This window comes from Rhinocladiella mackenziei (assembly GCF_000835555.1).
Source record: "Rhinocladiella mackenziei CBS 650.93 unplaced genomic scaffold supercont1.1, whole genome shotgun sequence".
NCBI lineage: Eukaryota > Fungi > Ascomycota > Eurotiomycetes > Chaetothyriales > Herpotrichiellaceae > Rhinocladiella > Rhinocladiella mackenziei.
In genome coordinates, this window is record NW_013550604.1 from 1,403,560 (window position 1) to 1,427,574 (window position 24,015).

The window sequence follows — 24,015 nt, forward strand, 5'->3', positions numbered from 1 at the left end:
ACCCATACAATCATCGAATGCCATTCAGAAAAACCTCCAGATAATGAATATGAGCATGATGAGACCCAAGCCAGCGAACGGGCCATACTGGTACGATTGTCAGCGTCACGCAATGTGGAGATGTGAGTCCTCACATACTTGTTTCAACATCAACTCCCAGTTTATTCGCACAGCTGCTTTTCGGTATTTTTTGCTGTCCTCTCTTAACCGACCACTCATTTCGCCCATCCTCTCCAGACTATCTCCACGGTACAACAAATCCTCAATGTTCTTGGTCATGACTTTGGTGACATCTTTCAATTCATCGTTCAGTTTGTCCAAATTCGCACTTGCCCTGCTGTCTTGGTACGTCTTCTTAGTTCGTTGAATGAATGTATCGAATTCCACAAATGCATAGGGCCGGAGCGTCGCCGACAAATACTGCGGTGAAGGGTAGATCGTGGTAAACTCCTGGGCCAGGTCGGAGAGGTAGGTAAAGGCCAATTTGCGAGGATAGGATCGGTCGCAGATGCAGAGGAAGCAGACAGAGTCTTTTATGATGTAGCTGAAGCACATTAGTGAGCAGTCGAGCTTGGAACAAGTTGAATCGATGGCGCTGCCTACTGAAGGGAGTATTGGCCAGATTCAATGCTTGCTTGTTGCTCAGAATTTCGGTTCAGCCGCCTGAAGATCATTTTGGCCTGCGATTTGACCTCGGCGAGTTCTGTTTCGACCTATCCATCCCATAGTGAGCCTCTGATCCGGGCCCACCCCCATTCAACGCCGTTCCGCCTCGTAGGAAATGCCTACCTGCTCATCATCGACAGAAGCCGCAAGCATAAGGCCTGTTTGTGCTCGACGTGATTAGTAAATGCTCCATATTGACGGAAAACATGAATAGACAGCCACATACCGTCCAGCCTAGCTATCTGCGTTGATTTCACCATTGTGTCATCTGTAGGTCTATTGTGACTATTAGAATTATTTCTATACCCACCCAAGTGAGCACTGTGTTTACATATCACGTGATTTGTGTGACACTGATAGGGCTAACCACCGCCACAGCACCGCCACTATATTGTCACGTGGCACATCCTCTCCACGGCGACACGTCATTGCCGATATGTATGGACTAGCATACATTCAACCTCACGATCGCACATCCGATTCATGACCAGTGGTGTACGATCGATCCATGGCTACCGCCATGCCACACCACATGGCGCACCTTCATGTCTATCGTGATAGACACCGCGACATCTGCTATCAGCAAAAATGCCTGCGTCATCTTAATTCATCGTTGCTTCGAATGAAGCGGTAGACGTCCCATTCTCAATAGCACGAAGAGCTATCAATCATGGACACACCTCTCGAGGCTACAAATATCATGATGAGAAGTACAAATTATCTCGTTCGTTATGACGAAGTGTCGTACGTTCTCCCTATCAACCTTGCCCTACCCACGTGACTGGATTTTCAACCTGATGGACACTCATTGAGCGTTGGTGTTTGACTCACTGCTTTTATGGCTCCTCTGCCTGTGTCTCATCCGCCAGGTTTCCCTCTCACCTTTGTTTCCTCACATCACCCGCTCTATCGCGCCCATGACTCCTTCAACCATCATTTCTTGTTCAGCCTTGTTCATACCCTGGCGCAACAGGGCCCACCAAATCCCCCGAGTCCTCTATCTCAATTATATCCCGGAAGTCAAGGCCCAGCAACCTTCATATCCTTACTCTGTCCCCGCTCGCACACCTTCAGAGCCAGCTCCTCCTCGCTCCGCCCCTGTCCCATTGTTCTGCCCTCGTCTCTGTAGTGTCTTTCCGCCTTTATGTGACAAGAGGTCAGAATCTAACATACTGTTACGCATAGCTCCAGGAAACAAAGTCAAATGTTTCGCCTGGACCTGTAGGGCAAGTGTCTTCCAGCCGGGGGACGAGTTCTGGTGGTCAAGACTGGAGGATGTGGAGCGGAGCGTTCATCTCGTTTTCGGGCCGGATGACTGCCCACAATTGTGAGGGAGGACAAGAGAGACAACTCTCCTTGTTGAGGCCGGAACCGTCAACAGAGGATGGGTGTGCTTTGGTGCTAGCACTGGCCCTCAAGACATCGACAATCTCCCCCTTGAGTTGCCACTTCGCGCCAGTCGTCGGAACTAGCCAACAATTCCCTGAGAGTGATCCTACCTAATGCGCGATGGTAATGTCCAGAGGATCCTGGATTGGTACCGGGAGGCCTGATACGCCAACGCTGCCGCCGTCGCCGCCGCCGCCGCCTCTCTCCCCCCAGAAGGCTCCTGGTCGATCTCCCTTCTTCTTCCCTGAGGGAGATGCCGATGATATTCCAAATTGATCCGGCCCAGCAGAATGATGTCGGACGCGACAGAAGAGGTGGTGTTTGTTTCTTTCGAATGAGAGTTTCCCTGCAGGTACTGATGGTGAAACATTTCGGGCTAGACTAGTGGTATCTCTGGGGGGGTCATTGCTGATTCCTCCTTCGCAAGTTCGACCATGATACAATATTGATACAAGCTAACGTACTCAACTCGTGCTTGCCACTCCTACGCCTTCGAAACCTGGGGTTGCCATACCCAAGCCTGCATTCTCTCTCCACCAAACTTCGTCTCGTCAAAAAGATCCGCATACCCACAATACCCAACACTCTTGAAGCCAGCGCTGCGGTATACCAGATTTCCAATCGCACTAGCCGTCAAAGTGATAGGCACGAGTTCTTCTTGCGCCCGCTCGAGTCCCCATCTGAGCAACAATTTTGAAAGCCCACGTCGCTGCCATTGCGGATGCACCTGCAGAAGTTCAAGATGCCAATACTCCGGAAAGATCTCAGGATCCCATTTCTCATCTGGCAGATGATTGAGATGCTCACGATTGAGCGTTGGATTCAAACTGGGAAAAAAGGCGTTGTACCTTTCTTCTATGGCAAGCAACATTCGTTCCACCATGTCGAAAACACCACCACGAGCACGTTTCTGCCAGGATCGCGCGACGGGAGACGAGCCATGCCGAGTCCATATTGCTACGCCAATCACCTCAGATTTGTTCTGATCGGATACATCCGAGTTTCCACATGGCAAGACATTACCCCGAGGCTCAACATAATCTTCCGCATCTGTCTCGAGAACGAACGCAATGGTTCCACTGTCGCCTGCAACCTTGGAACGGATGAAATACCATATGCCTCGTCTCAGTGAAGTGGGATATCGATCTTGATCATGAAGGAGGTAGTCGGCCAACGCATCGGTTTTGTCACATTCGATCGTCATAGTGACTAGCGAAGGGATATCGGCTCTTTTGAGCGAGCGGACATGCATCGCGGATGCTGCGGAAATGTTTTATGATTAATATTCTGAGAGAAAAAAAATTCCACGAGTCTGAGAGGAGATATTCAAATGGCTTTGAGAAAGACTTGTTTTCCCAAGAGAAGTATGCGGTGGATTGTGCTTGCATTTGCTGGAATTGGATCATCAAAATTCTTTTGAGCACGCACAGACGTCAAGATGGCAATGACCATAGAAGAGAGATTTTACGTAATCCGTTTGTATCACTCATGAAGAAATGAGTCTTGCGATACAACTTGCAATCAAACATATATTGTGAGAACGCGTTCCGGGTTCCAAGACTTCGACTTGCATGTGGCCATGACTCACCATCGTTGCAATATGCTAATGCCCCCACTCATCTCCCCCAACATAGCCACAACATCCCGATTCCCTTACGGGTCGATATCAGCTCTGATTGAGATAAGTAATGACTGGTGTAACGGATGACTCGACTCTAAACACCACGGTACGGTCTACTCAGTTGTCTAGAAAATAAACACCTGATCCGTAGGATGCGAAACAGCCTCTACCTGGCTCTTGCACCCCAATACCTCCAAATCTCTCACCATTTGCTGGGCGAATCCATCTGGTCCACAGATGAGATACTTGGAACTCTCTTCTACAGGAGGCAGGAGTTCTTTCATTTTGAAAATGTCAATCCTGCCATGAAGCTCCTTCGCCTCAGGGCTCTCATCCGCCGCAGATAAGAAGTAGTGCACCTTCAGCTTTCCCGGATATCTCTCCGCCAATTGGTCCAACTCTTTCTTCAACAACGTTCCTTTACGGGTGCCGTTGGCGTACAGAAGTGTGATTGTCGTGTCATCTTTCTCATCTTGGCAGATCCGCTCAATCAAGGGAAACATGGGGGTGATACCAGTGCCAGCGGCGAGCATGCCAAACTCAGAGCAGAGGAAGCGGTGATACCCCTTGTAGCTTCCTAAAGGCCCGCGAGCAGAAAGTATGGAATTCAGAGACAGGTTCAGGAGATGCTGTGACATAGGACCGGAGTCATAGATCTTCACCGCCAGTGTGATGACTGTATAGCCCGAAGACGAAATCGTGGAAGAGAGGGGCGTATAACTTCTGGTGATGGTCGTCGGGGCAGTGGGTGTTGGAATGTGTGCGAGAAGTTGAAGATGTTGACCAACCGGCACCGTGAGGTCGGCAGGGGAGACGGTGCGAAGAGTGAATCGGTAGGCGGATGGTGTAAGTTGGGTTTTCTCAATGAGCTCGACCGGTTGGAATTGCGAAGGATTCCTTTGGAGTTGTTCACGTGTCGTATATTCTTTGGTAGTGAATTCTGGGGGACCAGCCAAGGCTTTACTCGGTCGCATCACTGGCGGGTAGATCCTGAATCCCTTGGTCATGACAATTGTCTTGCTGAACTGGTAGCTGATGTGGCCGAAGATGGCAATACTCCCCAACGACGATAGTACAATCCCCTTCCAGAACGCAGGAAGAGTGTCTAAATATGCCCGACCAGATTCGACGCTCACCAACTCCGGCCACAACAGTTTCGATCCGAGCAGTGCACATGAGCACATCAGCAACGTCGAAGCGGCATCCTGGCTTATGGACATCATGAGAAGAGTGGGAAGTGATCGTAATATACCCATCCTAGTAGGCTTGATGGGGAGTATGGGTTTAGATTTGAAGGCGATTCGGGTTTTGGTCACCGCTTGCTCGTCTTTGGGCAGCTCGCCGATGTGGAATCGCGCCAGGAGATCCCGCGCGTCGTCGCTATGCCCGACATCTTCGAAAGCGGATGTCGCATCTTGTCCGGACACTTCTTTGAGGATCTTGCCGCCACCAGGATGATGGTCCAGGTAATTTGTGATATCGTACACTAATGTCTTGATGTCAGAAAGAGCGGGGAGCGCAACACCATCAAGCCGGAGAGTCTGCCCTCGTCTCACGAATCTCAGAAACTAACAGTACGCAGAGGGGGGGGGGGGGAGATTTTGACAACTCACCCTTTCCGTGCACGATGATCCAGACGTCGTCACTCCCTCTTTGCTTGCTCACTCGCTCTCTGGAATAAATCGCCTTTTTGACGAAGTCGGCGACCATGGCTGCGACTGGGCGGACCACGGGCTCATAGACAATTGAAAGATCAGTGAGAAGGACAAAATCTGGATGATACTCTATCCTTACACAATCTAATCTGGCTTTGGTGTGTCTTATTGCTGTCCCTGAATTCCATCGAAGGAGCAATTATCTCAATCGGCCGGTAGCTGGCGGGATATGCATTCCATCACCCGTCCTCCTCATGAAGGCTGGAAGAAAAATGCTCCGTCATGTGCCATGGTGTTTTCACCGTTTACGGCCGTGTCCACGCGATACACGAACATAAGAGCCAACAGCAACTCTGCTCTCCCATCAGATTGGTCAACACGTCGGCTGAACCGAAGAAGGAGGTGGTTGATCCTTTCCTGCTCACATAAACTAGCCGAGCGAGAAGGCGGCCAGTCTTTGATGCATCACTAGATCTTGGACATCTTCTCCTTCTGCAAACCTGGAATCATATGCTGTCCGAGGACCCTGTGTATCCGCAGTTGATTGTCTATCAATATCCTATCTTGGACGCTGATGTGCGACCCTTTTTTGCATTACCCCCTTGGCCTATTTGGGCCGAGAAGCCGGGACAGGGATCCCTTGAAGTGTGTTGCAGCTGCAAGTTTAAGCGACTGAACACTGGGTTTTCTCCGTGCTCAAGATGCGCTTGATGCTTACAATTCTCACCGTAATAATCAGGTTGTTCCGTTTCCGGAGAGCGGACTCCGAGAGTTCGACAACCCAGATGGCAACCCGCCGATACCAACCCTCCGAATTGGCCACCTCTGACAAGACCGCCGTCAATGTACTGTGTCGGATGCTCTAGTATCGTTCCCCGCTGCGAAATACCGTCAGCTACTTTACAACAGGGCGAGCTTCGATATCTTGTCCTCAGCATAAGGCCAATTAGTTAAGTGAGTGTTTTCTTCCTTTGGATGCCCATCATGTCGAACCAGCTTCTACGCCTTGTTGTGCTCTTCCACACCGTCCCTTGGATCTCCATTACCTGCTTGTTGCTTGCTCTTATTGTTTCCGCTGCGCCGTCCATCACACTCGTCCAATAGTAGCCACCATGGGCCTTAAGCAATATGGCCTCAAGCAATTTCACCTTCACGGTGATGAGGCTGCAAGCCGCAGAGAGATCGATATTGGCGTGCCAAGAGACTTTACAGATCTGCAATATGGCATTGCGCAGGAGTACACAATTGTGAAACCTGACGGTATGCCATTTCCCGAGATGCCCGCCACCCTCCTACTGACTGACCAGGCGTGGGTTTCCAGACTGCTCAGAATGTTCAACTTCACTCCGTTGAGGATGTTCTTGCATATGATGGCCCCATTGCTGTCACCGTCGACGGCTGTTCCATCCGTGAGCCTCGTGGAGGCCCGATGCTCCCCCTTGTTGGGAACTACTACGAGCTGTATCCTGACCATATGGGCAATCATCAACGACTGTTCAAGAAGTATGGTCGTGTAATCAAGACCAATGCCATGGGCAGAATCAACTACCTCACCGACGATCCCGACATCACCGAAATCGCTTACAAGGAGAATCATGGTCTGTTCACCAAGAAAACCAGCGATTCCAACCACCCATTGTATGGCATCCGAGACAATACCGCTCTTTTCACCTGCGACACCAATACGCCATCGTTCAAACTGACTCACAAATTCATTCCGCCCAGCATGTCACCAAAAGCGGTCCGACATTATACCCCCATCATGCAAGAGACAGTCTCAAAATCTTTTGCCGTCTTCGATCAATTGGACCAGGCTGGCCTCGCCTTCAATGTCTATCAGTACATGGTCAAGCTCTCAGGACAGACCCTTTGTCGATTTGTTCTTGGAATTGATGCTCATCATTTTGATACACCGGCATCCAAGCTGCATCCCATCATGGTTCTGCTCACGCAGATTCTTGAACTCAACAAAGCCGTTCAGACTCGAGGTGATTGGTATTCCATGCTTCCTTTCGGTAAGAATTCAAACTCTTGATTCCCTGCAAGACATTGACTTTTCTGGAGGCCCGCCGAAGAAATTGCAGCATGTTCGACTGGAAATCGCATCAGTGGTCGATGATATCATCGAGACATGTCCTCGTGGAGGGACCGAAGACCTTCCGCTCGACGAAGCGGCTCTCAATGCTAGCTGTCTCGTCGACTATCTAACTCGGGCCACCGACGACAGGGGAGACAAACTACCTTACGACCTGGTCCTGACCAACACCCTCTCAATTCTTGGCGCGGGATTTACCACAATCTCCGCACTGCTCTCGTGGCTTCTCTACTGTCTCATCACCTACAAAGGCCACCAAGAACGTTTACTACAAGAATTCGTCGACCACGGCGTCGACGAAAATACCAAACTCACTCCGGAGTTGGTCGACAACATGACATTCCTCGACAAATTCATCAAAGAAACCATGCGAGTACACAGCCCAGCTTTCCAAGCCGGCCGAAACGCCACCAAAGATATGATCCTCCCCGGGGGCTACAAGCTACCAAAGGGCGCTATTTTGATTCCAAATTTCCCTGCCATCCATACCAACAGTGCACACTGGAGCAATCCTCACCGCTTCGACCCCGACCGCTGGGACACCGATGAGGTCAAGAACAGACACAAAGCGGCATACCTGCCCTTCGCCATGGGGCCCCGAGGCTGCATTGGGTACAACTACGCTTTACAGCAGATCAAAGTCCTCCTTCCGGCTCTTGTGTACAGATACCATTGGGAGGACGTAAGCCCCGAGGCCGTCGAATATGATCCGGAGTTCCAGGTCATTCGACCGCTGAATATCTATGCCCGAGCTGTGAAGAGGACACAGTGGCCTAGCAAGACGAAAATGCCCAAAGTCAAGTTTGCAGGGAGTGCTTGAGAGGAAATGTGAATATGACGAAAGAGGCTAGATCGATAAGTATATCATATCGTGGCATGGGGCATGGGACAGACTGAAAGATAAGCATGTGACTACGCGACTGATTCGCGTTACGTTGATCTCTTGTCTTCTCGATGCTCCACTGTTGAAGGATCTCCATAGCAACAATCCTGCAGGGTCGACGCAACTATTCTTCATCGCATGCGAAACATGCCGTCTGTTAGAATGCTCCGCTATTTCTTGGATGTTTCTGGACAGGGCCACGTGGTGGTAATGTTATTGGAGACCCTGCTCGGAGCCCGCAGGATCATCGGGAGACACATGACCGGCCGTGGGATGCGTGTGTGCCGAGAAGAGACGAAAAGAAGGTCCATATCTCCTTCACTGGCTGGCTCGAACTGTCTTGCAAAGAATCCGGACATGTTCCACTCACGCAACCAGATTCGTTCCTGTGATATTACTGCTCTTTCATCTCTCTTGGCCGTCGTTCTGTCGATATTCCGTTATTTCTTGGATTGAGTCATCAATATCGGCCTCAGATTGGGAGTTCAGAGTCTTCCCTCTTGCGCATTCGCCCTTCGCCCTTAGACATCATTGAGTCACGACCGAATTTGTCTTCCGTTTTCGTCCTAGAGACTTGGTACATAGAATAGAAAGGTTGATACAATCCCGATCTGTTGCCCTCTGCACCTTTTATCCTGCCGCAGAGTGGTGAGAAGCCGTATTATTATCGGCAGACAATAATTTCTACATAATAAAGAGATAAAAATTTCTCGGAAAAATCTCTCTGCAGAGTTCCCTGCACCCGTAGAGGAATCTCTTTCCGAGTGTCGGATACGCAGATGCATTCAATGGTAACACGCCCGAGGACGGAAAAAAATCGCGGATGCTCCATCCAAGGTAAACAGCAAGCGACTATCAACTTTCTTTCCAGCTTTCTTTGAGATCCGTATGCTGCAATATCGTCCCGCCGCTCTGGATCGGAGAAATAGTCGTACCGCGAAGTGGTACTTGTCCCGTTGCCTCCTTTACTCCGTCGCTCACGTTCAAATCGCAAAGCCCGAGCATAACCATATCCGTACCCACTCGCGTCGAGCTCCTCTCTTTGGTATGAATGGCAAGCGGGAGGACTTTCATCCGCCTTATGGTCCGTCCGATGCGCACGACGGAAAACTCGACTGCTATCTTTTTCTCGACTCTTCCGAATGCGCACCTATCGTGGGACGCCCTCGACATTGCGACGTCCACCGGAACCTCAGTCAGAGTTGCTCTCTCCGAGCTTTCTGTCCTGAAACCTTCAGCTCGGAACTGAGCCTCAAAGAGCCTTTTCTTTTCTGGTTGCTCTTGCTATAGGTGCGGCGGGTTTTCCTTGTCTCCATCGACCTCGCACAAAGTGGTTCCAAATTGTGGGATGTAACTGGAGTCTTTGGCAACGAATGTTGTAAGTATGGCAAAAAACCATCTGTTTCAGCTGATTTGGGATATTGTGAGAAACCTCTTTCTCCGAAATTTCCCCCCAGGTTGTGAGATTGAATCTGCTGCCGTGAGTCTCACTCGCCAGGCTGATTGTGATAGAATAGCACCCACTGCAACAGAGTGAACTCATCTAACACTACCTCAAACAACTCTCTTACTGTGGTAGAATTCAGACTCCGATCAAACGACGGAGCCGCCGAGTCGGAAACTGCTACCCACCAACTCCTTGGCCTCATGTTTCGATACCACGCTTTCTCCCTACCCCTAGGCTACCCATTATCCCGTTGGTGTTGCAGCTTCCCGACTCCCACGCAGATTGAGACGTTGCATTGAGCCTCACAAATTCCGTTAGCCAGAATATTGCCGACGCGCCGCTAGAGATACGACACATCGGGCCCTTTATCAAAACCCTTTTCGGTTGAGTATTGGTGTCGTCGATCACTCAACTACTTCGGCGTGTTTTCTCTCAGGTAGGAATGTTGAAGGTAGGTGTGAGGTGCTCATGGGCCACCAGGACGACCTGTCGTTGAAGATATACAAGCCTGGTTTGGTCTCCAGGAACTCTTGTCCGGTATAGGGCCATCGAAGTGCATCAACATGAGTCTGTGAGGACTTACCGGTTTCGTCGACAGGAAGAGTTCTAGCTCAACGATAGAGTGTTCTCTCTGTGTGATCCAGTTGCTCCTTCACCAAGTCAAATTGGACCGTGCTCCATCACATCGTTCCAAAATCAGGTCGTTAAGATGCGTGTTCTCTGCCTCCACGGGATGGGCACCAATGCCGGCATCTTTGAAACGCAAACAGAAATCTTCCGCAATCTCCTGCCCAAGCACTTGGACTTTGAATTCTTCGACGCCGACCATGAAATTGAGGCCGCAGACGGTGTGGGAGATATCTTCCCCGGCCCATACACATGTTGGTACCCTGTACCCACCAACACCAACGTTCAAGACGCCCATCACTTTGTCTGGGATGTCATCGAGCAAGAAGGGCCCTTCGATGCTGTGATGGGATTCAGTCAAGGAGCCGCTTTGGCGGCCTCTGTCATCTTGACCCATCGGATCGAGCATCCCCGTGAGCCGGCGCCGTTCAAGCTTGCCGTGTTCATCTGCGGTAGTTTGCCATACTGCCTGGATGACAAGAGAGGGGTCGATGTCGCAAGTCTGTTTGCGCAATATTCTCCTTCAGGAGAAGTGGACTTTATCAAGTACCGTCCCACTTCGGATGACGGTAGTGCCCGGGCTCGACCATTGCTGCAGCAGACCCAGACCACCAGGAGTAACGATGGCCGATCCATTGCCGACTTGGTCGACGCATTCGACAACCTGTGGCTCAAGGAAGTAAAGAAAGATGATACAACCCTGTCAATTGTCCCCGTTTCGCCATCCGCATTCGATAGCGAGCCAGCCTCACCCACTGACTCGGACTCGGCCATCTTCTCCCCGACCAGCGGCTACAGCACACCTCTCACTCCCTCTTCCAACATTGGTGACGAGGGTTCCTGGTCCCCGAAACGGCCTTCAACCACCGATTTGTCGTCGCCAGTGACAATCCGCCGCTTCCACGCAGACGTGGACAAGATCCGGATCGAGATCCCCACCGCTCACATCTACGGTCGTACAGACCCATATAATCGACAAAGCAAAGAGCTAGAGCGACTCTGTGATCCGAAGTGGGCGACGGCATATGAGCATCCTGAAGGCCATGTCGTTCCTAGAAACCCGGTGGTGAATGATTGCATTGCTGCTTGTGTGGAGAGGGCAATGGCCGCGGTGGAGATCTGCGGGAGATGAAGAGCGCTGGAGAGAAATTGGTTCGGGATGAATAGGCCCCGGACACCAGAACATAGAAACCTCAAAGGTGACCAGTTACAAGCGTGGTTTAGGAGACCTAACGTCAAGGTCACCTAGCCTAGCTTCGACAGAGTATAGACCAAGCTTTGCCCAGAATTCGAACTAAGGATGCTTGTCTGCTGGATCGAGACTAACCTTATGGCGGGTCCATTTATCCACCCATCAGTAGCATCATCTGCGGCACACGTCCGGGTGAACGAACAAGTGTGGTGGTCAACGAACAGAGCAATAGTGTGGTGACACGTAATCGCGGGGTCGTCCTGAAACTGCGAATTCGGTCATAACTAACTTCAACTTCGCCAGCGTCGGCGTCAGCTCCCTTCTTTCTTCAATCTCCCGTACACGGATCCCAACACTAATATCTGATCATCATATATACCTCCCGCAAGAACTAATCGCCAACGGCAGTGGCAGAGTAGTCCAGGATCCATGATGGATGCCCAGAACCAACAAAATACCTGGAACGCCCCTCAACTTCGGCCTGGGACTGGGACGGAGAGGGTGGTCTCTCAGCAACCTGTAAGTCATGCCGCCTCTTCTCGGTTGTGACTAGTGTTGAAAAGTGCGTATTCTATCGCATGTATTCGTATTGTATCCAGCCCGACCTTGATCAACATTTTACTTATCATGTTCCTTAAATTGCAGACTGCTCCCCCGGCCATGGATACAACGAAAACTCCCGTCGGCCTTCGTGGCGGCGGGGAAGATGAGGATATTTGTTGTGGCTTGTAAGTACAAGTATACTCTCCAGGCTCAGTCCAGTGGAACAATGTGTACTGACTGAACAATCCTCAATCCACAGGTGCGCTGGTTTGGCTTGCTACGAATGCTGCAAGTGTTGCTGCTAGACAGAACACATATAGCAGCTCCTCAGCCAATCCATACCCAGCTCCACACAATGACCGATGGATTCGGGTACAACGTGCATTGCGCCGCGTACGGAGGACAGTCCCGGATTGGTAAGGCTAAAAAGGAACGGGGAGTGCGTTGAGACTGACATGATAATGCTTGAAATTCTGGTGGATACTGGAGGATGCTGCATGTAAGAAGCCACAATACCGATAGGAGCAAAAGAGGTAGAATGAAAATGAATAATAACCGGGCTCTTTGTGCCAGAAATGGACAGGGCTTTGAGAGGATAGAAGCCGGGTAAGGAATTACAGCCAGATGGCAAGGTTCGGTTCAAGCTGGTGTTAACTTTCCACGAACGCAGCACAATACGATGGCAATGCGATTTTTGCCAGAGTCAGAATGCCTCCTCGGGTACCGATGGAGAGGAACACTAACTTCCTTGTTCAATAAATGCCTTTGAAAGAATTAACATTCACGTAATCAATATAGAAATTCATACTATGTGGTATACCAAGGACATTCGCGCTTCATGAACGTCGTCTTGGTATATATAATGCCGACGCTACCGAAATCATCAGTGACAAGATCATGTCAATTTCCAACGCCATCGTTGTGCTGTGCCATTGGGCACCCTTTCCCTCACTATCCTCGAACTAGATTTCCTTTCTCCCACCCTTCTTCACACACCATGATACCACAATGCTCATTCATCCCCAAATCTTTGACCTCTCCAAAGTCATTTCTGTTTTCAGGCCGCCATCAGCCGCCATTAGACCTGAGCCACGATGAAGTCGTTCTTGAGTTGTGGTTGTGTAGCCCTGAGCTCGGGTTGGCACCAATACATACGTATATTGTAGACACAGTTGACTATGACTCCGAAGCAAGGCTGTACACGTTATTATGTGATTACACTTCTTCTAAGAAAAAAAAAATCAGGGCGGGAAGTTGTTTAACCCTGAAAGTACTATTGGAATGATAACTCAGATTAGCTAATCAGGTGCCAGAATCCACAGCCTTACTACTCAGCCTTGCCAATGTGGACAATTCTGCAAAAAGGGGTGGGTAATTGCGGAGAATTTCTCTCCTTGCTAAGTGATTCTCGGTCGACATGGTCACCGGCGGTGACCACAGCCGGCGTCCTTTCCTTTAGCCCCGTCTCCGATCGCGGTACAGCAGTTTACAAACCCAGATACATCTCTCCAGTTCATAGAAGAACAGAGTGTCTGGGATCTCGCTTGAATGGTTTCCATTTATCCATGAAAGTTACAGGTGTTCACTTGGAGCACGTCAACGGACATGGGGATCCATTACCATTCCAGAGCATTCACAGATATCGCGGCTTACACGAAGCCTTATGGGCGAGCCACGTGGTCCCACCTTGTCGACATGGAGTTATTGAAGAGCAGACTGGCGAAGCGACGCCTGGCATGGGGTTGCCACCCGGCGGGTATCTGGGTATTGAGGCCTCCAGGTAGGCCGAAGAACGATCCATTTTCCGAACGTCTGGTAATAGTGCTTGTTAAAGGGGAGAAGAGAGCGAGATGGCTAGCTGTGGTGGCGGCGTCAGCTTGCGACCATGTGAGGCAGCTAATGATTGGAAGGAGCAACTCCTGGGATGGGCGATTGTCATATAACACTTCTGTTTCACGCAATCGCCTGAGCCAACATTTATCCCAACGAAATCTTCCTACTCCTCCTTCTTCATTCCTCGTAGAATTTCATTCCCAAGCACACCGATACTTACACCGACGAGACTCCCTACACCGACGTGTCCGAGCACGATTTTCCACCCTTGTTTCCCCAATCCGTTCACCCCGCCGCCCCGGTACCACCCCACAGCAAGCGCTCCCCCTGCCCCGACAAGGCTATAATTATCCATCTCGACCTGGCCCTTGTTGTGAAGTAGGCGATAGGCACGGTCTTGCCACTCAATCTTCTCTTTACCACGCATGTAGAAAGGAAGCATGATAGCCATAGCGGAGAAACCGATTAGAGAACCGACGCCAGTGCTGCGGAGGATCAGGGCGCTAGTTGCAGGTTGGAGGGCTGAACCTGAGATGGAGGCAGGGGAGGTGGATGAAGAAAAGGCGGTAGATGTTGTAGAAAAGAATTGCCTTGCTAAACCAGACATGTTGGCGTCGGCTTTGAATGGAACAACACCCCCTCCTGCTCCACCTCCTGTTCTAGGAATCAAAGACGAAATATTCCGCTGCGGATGCTGTTTTACTGATATGGAGTTTGATATTGTCTTGGATGGCAGTATAGATCGTACTCCACCGACAAGGATTCCCACTGCAGCACCTGATTGAAAGCCGCGATGTAAGACGTGCGTGGTCAGGATGGTGCGTGATAGTGGCTGATCTTCGGCATACTCTGCGACTGGAAAGAGGGCAGACATTTTGAAAGATATTTTCTCGTCCGAACGCGTTTATGAGGTGATTGATTGCGACAGAGATCGAATGGAAAAGTACCAGTACAGTATTCCGTGGCTTTTGTGTGCAGAATACGTTGATTCCGAAAAGTTCCGGCTTCTGGGTTGAGATGCGCTGACAGTAGTACTGGCACTGGCACCGGCAGATATGTATAAGTTCTTCAATGACGAATCAGGCGAATCAAGTGAAATTTGGACGATGGAAAAGGGATGCCTGTTCGAAGAAAGGTTATATGTGTAGGATGAGAAAGCATGAGAAATACAATCCCGAACGACAACATCAAAAATAATTTCTGCTATTAATCAAACGGCGACAATGACGATGATTAACACAAATGCGAATTATAATTATGAAGACCATCACATCGCACGTATCAAGCACAAGCTCCAGGCATGGCCTACTCCGTACGCGTGTTGGAGTCCGTGGCCACCAGAAATCCTCTCTGGCTGCAACCCCTCTTCGTTTACCATACAATCCAACCGGGACGGGGATCGAACTGGGTCATTGTCCAACCAGAACCCCTTCAATTGATGTCACCTGAACTCTGTTCTCAATGATCGGGACTCAATTCCCCCGACTTTCCAAACCTTGCGGCCGGAAGCCGTTCGCTTAACTAGTGTAACGCGGAGCATTAGGAAGTCACCGATTCCGCAATTGAACTTGTGTGGCTGAATTCTATCGGTTCGACTGCAACTCGAGTGTGTTACCACTCGGTTACGTCCTTGATAGGTCAACCACGATTTGGTGTCATTTTGAAGGAATTTCTGGCGGAATAAAATATAAACCTGAATATTTTTTATCCTTTTAGTTTTGGAATGTCTGGTTGCGGCTCGGCGTTATGTGGCGACGCCAAGAGCTAAGTGCTGGCCAATCACGTAAATATATGGCTTGGCATTGTCACGTGGGCACGTGGGCACTCCCCCTTGCTGCACCGTCATCGGATCCAATCCGTGGACCATATGGCCGAGGGGGCACTCTACTCGATAGAAGTCGATATCCTCGATATCGAGATGATTCACGGATTGAATCCGATGAAATACCACGAGCCATCGGATCCGATCCATGGACCATGTCTCCGGGGGGGGCACTCTACGACAATATCCTGTCAAACTTCTTGTGCAACTTGAATTTGGAGTACCCTGGCTCTTCCAATGAGTGTAGGATAGAGCCCATCTGTACATCTATCTACACAGCGTACGTCATCGCTGTTGCCTATTAATGGTGATACAACCTAGTGAGCGAGTGTGACAAAACGAGTCGGTTTGTTGCGAACGATAGTTCACCAATTGTTCAACATTTCCACGTCTGTCGCGGATGGCGATAGATCTCTTTTCAATCCCCGCTATGTATTCCGAGCCAGAATGGATATTCAGTCTTGCAGGACAGATGGTGACGGCTCAGAGAAGTCGACTTCGAGCGGACATTATCGGCGCAGCCCAATGTACATCATCTTGGGAGGAAAGTGGGGCTATCCAATTAACCAAATCAAATCAAATTCGAGGCTCGATTTGGTTTTATTTATTTGTTTACAAGCGTGAACCTGAATGATCTTCGAGCGAGTGGATTTCACTCCAGGATCTTCTTGATGTTGGTCTGGTCCAGCTGAAAAGACGACGAAATTAAGGGTTAAACTATATCAAGGTGTTGACGGACCTGTAGATTTCTGCCAAGGACTCGTTTACGGAGCATATATAATTAAAGCGACCACCTCCAGCTAGTTAGCTAATGCATTCTCTTCCCGCCGCTACAACAACATGCCGCTGCCATTTGAGGCGACACGCATTGTCTTCCATCGTCGTTTCCCCAGGATCATGCTGGCTCCACGAAATTATCTGGGGAATGATGAAGTGGACAAAGCAGAAGCCTCGTTCCTTGGGACCTATCGAAAAGGAATGCAGCTATCAACACATCCAAACACAAAATTTCTCGAAGAAGACGGATTGAACCCTCTGCCTCGGAGTTCGATTTTACTGCTTTATCTCGTAATTTCTATCTGAAATCTCCCGAGAGGAAAGAATCTGTACCCATTTACGCACCCAGCCAGCGTACTCGTCGGTCCATAGAAGCCTGCTTTGATGAAGTTACTTCTATTCCCTTTAATCATGCATAGTGTTTGACTTTGTTCCATGCACCACTTCGGGTTGTACTCAACATTTCAAGTTCCTTTGAGCTCCGTTCACGATTCTCTGCTGCCTTCATCATTTTAGACTTCCTCCACCGTTCCGGTTTCCTTCGCAGTTTCGGTTTCCTTTGAGACCCCTATGGCGGATATTCTGAGATTACTGGAACCTTTGCTCAAATCCTGTTTGATATCCTCCTCACATCCGAGAGCGTACTCGCAGAGGCCCCACCGGTGAATTTCGTTGATCCATTCAAGCAATGCGACCACTCCTCGGTTAGTCCCACAGGTCCCAGTATCAAGAATTCGTACTGTGCAGCCGGCCCAAGTCGCCTTCTTCGTTGTTTTGGGTTCAAAGAGCCATACTGTCCAACGATTTTTCTCCATTGTCAATCCATAATGACGAACCAATTTCAATTGTTCGGGAGAGGGATGAGGAAAGGCGAGGACCTTCAACTGATATCGATTAAACAAGGAAGCCAGGCCATCGACAACTACCTGATTATCCGCAACCTTCCTGTCGTAAGTTGTGGCTTTGAACTCAATCGAGAAATAGGGACAAAATGTACCCAAAGCCTTCATATGTACGATGTGGTTAGCACGTTCTCGATATTCGGGGTTTATGATCTTGTCGCTAAGCCAGAATTGACAGTCGGCGTAAGTATCAAAGCCAAAGGGTTTGGAGGGTGGGGGCTGTTTCGAGATCATTGGAGGTTCATCCCACATGATTCGGTCCGAGCTTTCGCGGGGCTTGAGCGAGACTTCCACACACCGTACAGCACAAAGCTGTCTTTCAACATCGTCCTCAAAGACGGCGTACGGTCCGATGAGCAGTTTCTGATAAGCATATTCCTTGGACTCGGCTTCTCAAACGTCAGCATTTCCCATTCTGCCATAGGACTTGAGCAAAGACGTGACAAATTTGGTGTCCATAGGCAGGAACAACGAATCATCTACATCCCGGTCAGCTCTTCCTGCAAGGGCTTTTTGAACGACTGATCGGTAAAATTTGCATGATTCAGCTGGGTTCGAAGGTCTCTCGGTGCCGAGATGGCCGTGAGCCCCGTCTGAGTTGGAATTCTTATATTTGTGTATCTCAACCCCCCGCGGAAGTAACTGAGTATCTTGGAAGTCAGCGTCGTGGACCGTGGCTGTTTTGGGGACCTCCATTCTAGGAGTACTGATTTTGGAGACAGATGTCGGGAGGGTGCATTTTGGAGTCGTATTTGATCGAACCTGGTTTCTGGTTTGGCGTGCGTATCGAGGTGTGTTTTTTTCCATGACGTCTCGCCAAAGCAGTTTGATTCGGTACGGATCAGTCTCTTTAATCGTGTCTACAGAAAATGGCGGAGAGCATGCCGAAGAGTAAGCTCGTCTTAGGCCTCGAGATAGATTCGTATTCTTTGGCTGGGCGGACGTCCCTGCTTTGGGTTCAGATTTAGAGAAGGAAAATGGTGGTCGAACCAAGTGACCGGTACGGTTGCCTGGTTTAATGAGTCGCGAACACGTTCACATGGAAGGAACATACCAGGTTGCAATTCACCTGCCATTGCACCTCGTGGTTGCCAATTAGGATAACTTTTTTGTTAGAGTATCGCGCCTTGTATCGTTCCGACACTTGATATAAGGCCTGATGGGGTTCGTAGAATCTTGAAATGCAAGTTTATGGCCGGGGCTCATGTTTATTTACAGTTTTGGAATGATTCAAAGAGTAATGCGCTTAGCTAACACGTGACTTGGTCATACTTTCTCGGGCAGCGCCTATTCTGTACACCCCTTTGGCTAGTCAGTAATACACCGATAAACCTGCCTATTCTGTACACTCAACACACTTTGCGCATTGTTCTATACACCTCTCTATTCGCCCTGGTTCTCGTTACCTAGCGACGCTCGAATCTCCACGGTAAGTGGCGTGTTTGTAGAAGTGATCTTCGGGTAGAGGGTAGAGAAGCAGGATATACAATTCCTTCCTGCACGGTCGTGCTGACTAAGGTAACCAACCAGCGCCCATAGGCTTGGGGGAAACCGCCCATAAGCGGGGCAGTCACCCCCAGCTTACGGGCGGTTCCCCCCCGACTTATGGGCGGTTTTCCCCCCGGCTTATGGGCGGTCCCCCCCAAGCCTATGGGCGCTGGTTTGTCAGCACGAGGCATCGACCGTGCAGGGGATAGAGGGTGACCAATCGAGCTTGTCAGGGTCGGTAGACTGGATCCGGTGGGCGACGGGGGATTTCATTGGATCCAATCCATGGACCATCTCGACGTCGAGGCTTGACCGTTCACGCTCAGTTACGAGGTGATTAAATAGAGCTTCTCTAGGTGGTCCATGGACTGGATCCGATGGGAGCTGGCGCGGAAAATATTTAATCCGACGGCGGTGGACCGGAAAATTGTTAATCCGTTAAGGGTGGACGGGGAAAGTTACATCACGTAATTAGAGATGACGTCAACTTCTAACCAATCAGAGGCCGGTGTAAAGAATATAACTTATCACGTGATTAGTGTACTAAATAGTATTTTCGCTTACTAATCAAGGTGTACTGAATAGCCAGGGGGGTGTACATTCTCGTGGCGCTACTTTATGTGAGTCCTGTGTCCGCTTCACCTAAAGGGAAACTGCTCGTATGTGGATTTCTGCCAAGGATTCTGGCCTACGCTAAACTACATTCGTTTACGGAACATATACTGTGGTATCCAGGGTAATTTTCGCTAGTACGGCACTAAACCACGTGACGATCCACGTGATCTAGGCCTGAACGCCTGGAACTCTAAGGAGGGGGGATTGCCTAAAAGCAACCCAGAACTTAGGGGTTCCTGGACTGGCTAGTTGGGCCGTCCTAGGCATGTGATAGGCACCTTCTAGCTGAGCGACCCCTATCAACACACCTGGAAGCTATTCTGTTTACCTGCCAAGACCTTCAGGTGTACTAACGAAAATTACCCTGGCTACCACAGTACAGTATAAAGCGGCCACCCCCAGCAGATAGTTTTAGTTAGTTCATACATTCCCTTCCCGCCGCTACAACCACACCTAGTCTGAAAACAGTGCTATGGCCATCCAAATAGGTTCTCAAAGATTAGATTAGACTTTGTATGGATGAGAGTACGAGTGTACAGGAAGAAATCTGATGCACTCAAGGGATTGTGTCAGACAGTTGGTGCCTAGTGCCAAGAGCCCCTATTCTGGCCTATATAGGGGGCTTTCCCCCCATTCATAGTTACACGAGTTTTCACCCCTTCTATCCGCATCTCGCTCTATTCGATAGATTGACATGCGACAGAACGGATGACTAAGAAAATAACGCCAAGCGACCTAAGATATGAAGGGTGAGCAGCGGATATATAAATCCGCCCATCAACCTTTGACCCACGCGTTTTTGCACCCCGCCAACAACGCGTGCTCACACTCTACCCTCTACAGCTCAACCAAATTCACACTCTTTTGCTCTCCAATGGCGCCCAATAAGGAGACATGTCAAAGAGGGAATGCCAAGGGAATATGAATTGAATGCTCTCTTTTCTAGCAACTGATCCTGCCAGGTTGCTGGCGTTGTCCGCATGATGGAAGGTATCAAGGAATGCCAAGGAACGGAAGGGCAAGCGTGATTCAATAGTCAAGCGATGATGGGGTGAGATGAGCAGGTTATAAGCCTGCGTCTCGCCCGGTATCTAGTGTCTTGGCAGGGGCCGCCCTGACAGAAGGTACCTGAAAACACCCCATTTTCCTAGGGGTCTGAAGTACCTTTCCATCTACCTTGTCTCCCTCACATAGTTGGCGCTTTTTGATGCCCTTTCCACGACATCGTTGACTCCTTTTGATGGAGCCCTTTGCATTCGCTTTTCCACGCCTTTTTGCACTCGATTTTGGTGTTGTGGTATGTTAGACCCTCTCTGCCGCCTGAGTAGCCCGTCTGTCGCCTCCGTAGTTCTCCTGTTGCTTCGTGGCCTCGCTGCCGACCCACTTCAGGGCCGTCCTAACGCCCTGTGAGCTTCCTCTAAGTCCTGAATGAATCCCGCACTCTTTTGCATAGTTGTATCTCGCAATGTTAGTGCACATTCTCTTGCCTCTACCTCCTGCCAGGTACCTTTCCATCGTTCGGACAACGCTCGCACAACTAGGCCGGATTGGTGTTTAGCATTGTCGCTGTGGTACGCGAGTCGCCGTGGGTTGTCGCTCTCCCAAGATATTCCCATTGATGGTGCCGAGTGGTCCTAATGCTCCGCGTTACTAGTGGCACTCAATGGGTCCCCACGCGTTAGCTGGTTGGGGAGTGGTTTCGGCGGGTTTGGACCCTTGATTCTCCACTTAAGTTGTACTATAGATACGGTAGCGTCATAAGGCAGCATTTCGCCAACAAAAGACTTGGGGCGTTATCACAACGGAGAAAAAAAGGAAGCCTTATATTATACCGAACAAGCCCGGCGAAGAAACAGGTAATGTTCGTTGTGTCTTTTCGTCGAAATAGTGCTTGCCGTGTTGTTATCGTACAAAAGTGGAAGTAAGGTAGAAGTACTATGATTCCACTAGAGGAAAGGGATGACGCCTTTGAATTCTTGCATAAAGTGTGTTGTGGATTTTGCCATACTCAATGCATTTATTACGAACAAGTCTAAAATTGATACAAGGGCATTCACTCATATCAATCAATCCGGTATTGTCTATCGTATTGCAAATCCCCTAGCGTTGTTTTCTACCATGGATGCCCAACCTGAGCGCCGGCCCATCCACACCCAGGCATCATGCAAATGAAAGGCCCCATCCCTTAAATTCAGGCTCTGACACTTCTCCGCTGGGGTGGGTCGGGCTTCATCTAATCTAGATAATCACCGCAATCAAGAGTAACAAACAAGCCAACAACAATGTGTAGACCGGTTTCGCTTTCTGAAAATTTGCGTACAGTCGATTGAGGAGCGGCATAGCTTCCGACCGGACTGAAGGTGAATTCATTGGCTGTCTTATAGATTGAACCCTCTTTTCATCACCGTTTGTGATTGAAGTTCGTTTCTTCTGTGCAGCGCAGTATTCATCCAAGATACCCTTGTAGTCACGGGGCCGATAAGTCGAGAACATTTCCGAGATAGGGTTTGATTTGCGGTTGGGTTTGATCCCGAGATCACGGGCGAGTGAATCGACGTACTAGAACAGAAGAAAAAATTCCGAATTAGCGAGACAAAATTAGGGCCAACCAGTGAGATGGCGTGCATACCGCAAGATAATCGTAGATGGAATATGCATGCTTTCTGCCCTGTGCGAGATATCGCTTGGCAGTCCATGAATTCCAGAGTGCAACCTCCTTCTTCATGTCCTCAAGCGATGGCGTGGGCAGTTGACCAAGCAGATACGCGCAGCTCCAAAGAGATTGCATCTCAGCGACAAGCGGTGTGTAGACGGAGTGGATCTGTCCGAGGAAAACGATGGAGTTGTCGCCTTGCTCAGAGAGTTGTGGCGAGACCAGACGTCTGTAGAGTCGCCAGGGTCGATGTTCGCGGTTGGACGGATTTTCATAGGTTTGATGAGGGATGGAGACGAGATTGGGCAGGAGTTCGTCAACGGTTGTATCGGCTTGGGCGTCGAGTTTCTTCCAAGATGGATCCTCGGGGATCTTGGAGGGAAGGCCCAGTGTCAAACGGAGATTTTGGTCGTAGACGGACAGATTGTCTTTCCAGCCTGTGCAGAGGATGACAAAGTCGGCGGCAATTTTTTCTCCGTTCTTCAGGACCACTTTTTCATCGACGAACGAGGCGATTGATGTTCGGTGCACAGTGAGATCGCCTTCGTGAAGCACTTTCCAAAAGTTTGGAACACTGGCCAAACCGAGTCCAGAGTTGGCCCAGAAAATGCTGTGAAATATCAGCGCCTGTTGTTCAAGAGCAATATTTGGCTCACCCGTATTTGAAAGGCACTGGCTCGAGCTTCTTCATGTTTTCAGTCTTGTCGTAGCCAGCCGCAATCTCGGCGGTCCAGGTCAAGTATCTCCAAAAGGCATGTGTGATAGTCCGACCCAATGACGACCTTTGCAAGAACCAGTACCAGAAGCCCTCGGCCTGCAAAATCGCTGGACTGAGGACACCCAGAGCTCGGGTACCCATAAGATCTACACTGTTGAAGAGACCGAATACTTGCGTCGGAGGAGAAATTGCCAATGGGCCTGTCCCATCTTCTCGAATGATCCAGTCGACTTTCTTTCCGTGTTTGAGAAGATGGAAGACGGTGTCATAAGCCGACTTGGCAGCCCCGAGAACAACCACTCTTTGTGTCTGTGGTGTGTTGATCTGCTCTGCCTCAATCCCCAGTCGTCCAGAGTGGATGATTGGTTTGGAGAAGTCCTTTTGAGGGAAGTCCGGGACGTATTTCTCGGAAGTTACACCGCTGGCCTGGATGACTTTGGATGCGTCAATCATATATGTCGTGTCTCCGCTTTTGACGCTCAATCGCCATCTGAGTTTGCCGTGCGCAAGAGATTCCACCTTGGTGACTCTGGTGTTGAGCCGGCATCTGTCGCGCAGTCCATAGTCTCGGGCAAAATCATTGAGATACTTGTGAATAGTCTCTCCAGAGATGTAGCGGTCTTTGGTGATTCCCTCCTTGGGCATGGGATAGAAAGAGTATTCAAAAAGCCCATGGCCGACCTGAGCAAAGAGATCGGGATAGATACGCTCCTTGCTCCAGACACCACCGATCGTTTTGCCGTCGTCTATCAGAAGCAGATTGGTATCTGGGGCAAGCTCCAAGTACGTTCGGGCGGCTATCAGTCCGTACCATCCTAGATCATTTGTTAGGAAATCTCGTCTGAGGCGGAAAGAAGGGGGGGGGGGTTGCTCTACCTGCACCAACCACAACTACGTCAAAGCTCTCCTTGGCCATAATTCTATCTTCTAGGCAGAGAAATAAAGTAAATGGTTATGGATGCAGGTGAGGACGTCTACTCTCAGTGTTGAATTTCTTATATTGCCAGACTCGGAGTACTACGGCCATCTGAGAGGTAACCTGACAGGTAACCTGACAGGACACGGTGGAATTCAAGTCCGCCCGACGCA

General features: G+C 49.8%; 7 protein-coding genes across 7 annotated transcripts; 2 read left to right on the forward strand and 5 right to left on the reverse strand.

The window, feature by feature from the left end:
- Nucleotides 1-24: 24 nt before the first annotated feature.
- Z518_00494 (uncharacterized protein) lies at nucleotides 25-3,307 on the reverse strand (the record flags this gene model as incomplete). The annotated part of the gene is made up of 6 exons (XM_013421096.1): nucleotides 25-87; nucleotides 139-544; nucleotides 604-713; nucleotides 790-824; nucleotides 893-942; nucleotides 2,625-3,307. 6 exons carry the CDS (start codon nucleotides 3,305-3,307, stop codon nucleotides 25-27), a joined length of 1,347 nt encoding a protein of 448 aa, XP_013276550.1.
- Nucleotides 3,308-3,801: 494 nt separating this feature from the next.
- On the reverse strand, nucleotides 3,802-5,386 carry Z518_00495 (uncharacterized protein; the record flags this gene model as incomplete). The annotated part of the gene is made up of 2 exons (XM_013421097.1): nucleotides 3,802-5,162; nucleotides 5,290-5,386. The coding sequence occupies 2 exons, from the start codon at nucleotides 5,384-5,386 to the stop codon at nucleotides 3,802-3,804; spliced, it is 1,458 nt and encodes a 485-aa protein (XP_013276551.1).
- A 1,057-nt stretch (nucleotides 5,387-6,443) lies between these two features.
- Nucleotides 6,444-8,246, forward strand: Z518_00496 (uncharacterized protein; the record flags this gene model as incomplete). The annotated part of the gene is made up of 3 exons (XM_013421098.1): nucleotides 6,444-6,591; nucleotides 6,639-7,346; nucleotides 7,396-8,246. The coding sequence occupies 3 exons, from the start codon at nucleotides 6,444-6,446 to the stop codon at nucleotides 8,244-8,246; spliced, it is 1,707 nt and encodes a 568-aa protein (XP_013276552.1).
- A 2,219-nt stretch (nucleotides 8,247-10,465) lies between these two features.
- Nucleotides 10,466-11,515, forward strand: Z518_00497 (uncharacterized protein; the record flags this gene model as incomplete). Its single annotated transcript, XM_013421099.1, has 1 exon — nucleotides 10,466-11,515. The coding sequence occupies one exon, from the start codon at nucleotides 10,466-10,468 to the stop codon at nucleotides 11,513-11,515; it is 1,050 nt and encodes a 349-aa protein (XP_013276553.1).
- A 2,599-nt stretch (nucleotides 11,516-14,114) lies between these two features.
- Z518_00498 (uncharacterized protein) lies at nucleotides 14,115-14,825 on the reverse strand (the record flags this gene model as incomplete). The annotated part of the gene is made up of 1 exon (XM_013421100.1): nucleotides 14,115-14,825. The coding sequence occupies one exon, from the start codon at nucleotides 14,823-14,825 to the stop codon at nucleotides 14,115-14,117; it is 711 nt and encodes a 236-aa protein (XP_013276554.1).
- A 2,237-nt stretch (nucleotides 14,826-17,062) lies between these two features.
- Nucleotides 17,063-18,528, reverse strand: Z518_00499 (uncharacterized protein; the record flags this gene model as incomplete). Its single annotated transcript, XM_013421101.1, has 3 exons — nucleotides 17,063-17,836; nucleotides 17,936-18,462; nucleotides 18,507-18,528. 3 exons carry the CDS (start codon nucleotides 18,526-18,528, stop codon nucleotides 17,063-17,065), a joined length of 1,323 nt encoding a protein of 440 aa, XP_013276555.1.
- A 3,265-nt stretch (nucleotides 18,529-21,793) lies between these two features.
- Nucleotides 21,794-23,842, reverse strand: Z518_00500 (uncharacterized protein; the record flags this gene model as incomplete). The annotated part of the gene is made up of 4 exons (XM_013421102.1): nucleotides 21,794-22,114; nucleotides 22,185-22,818; nucleotides 22,865-23,741; nucleotides 23,803-23,842. 4 exons carry the CDS (start codon nucleotides 23,840-23,842, stop codon nucleotides 21,794-21,796), a joined length of 1,872 nt encoding a protein of 623 aa, XP_013276556.1.
- Between the last annotated feature and the right edge of the window lie 173 nt (nucleotides 23,843-24,015).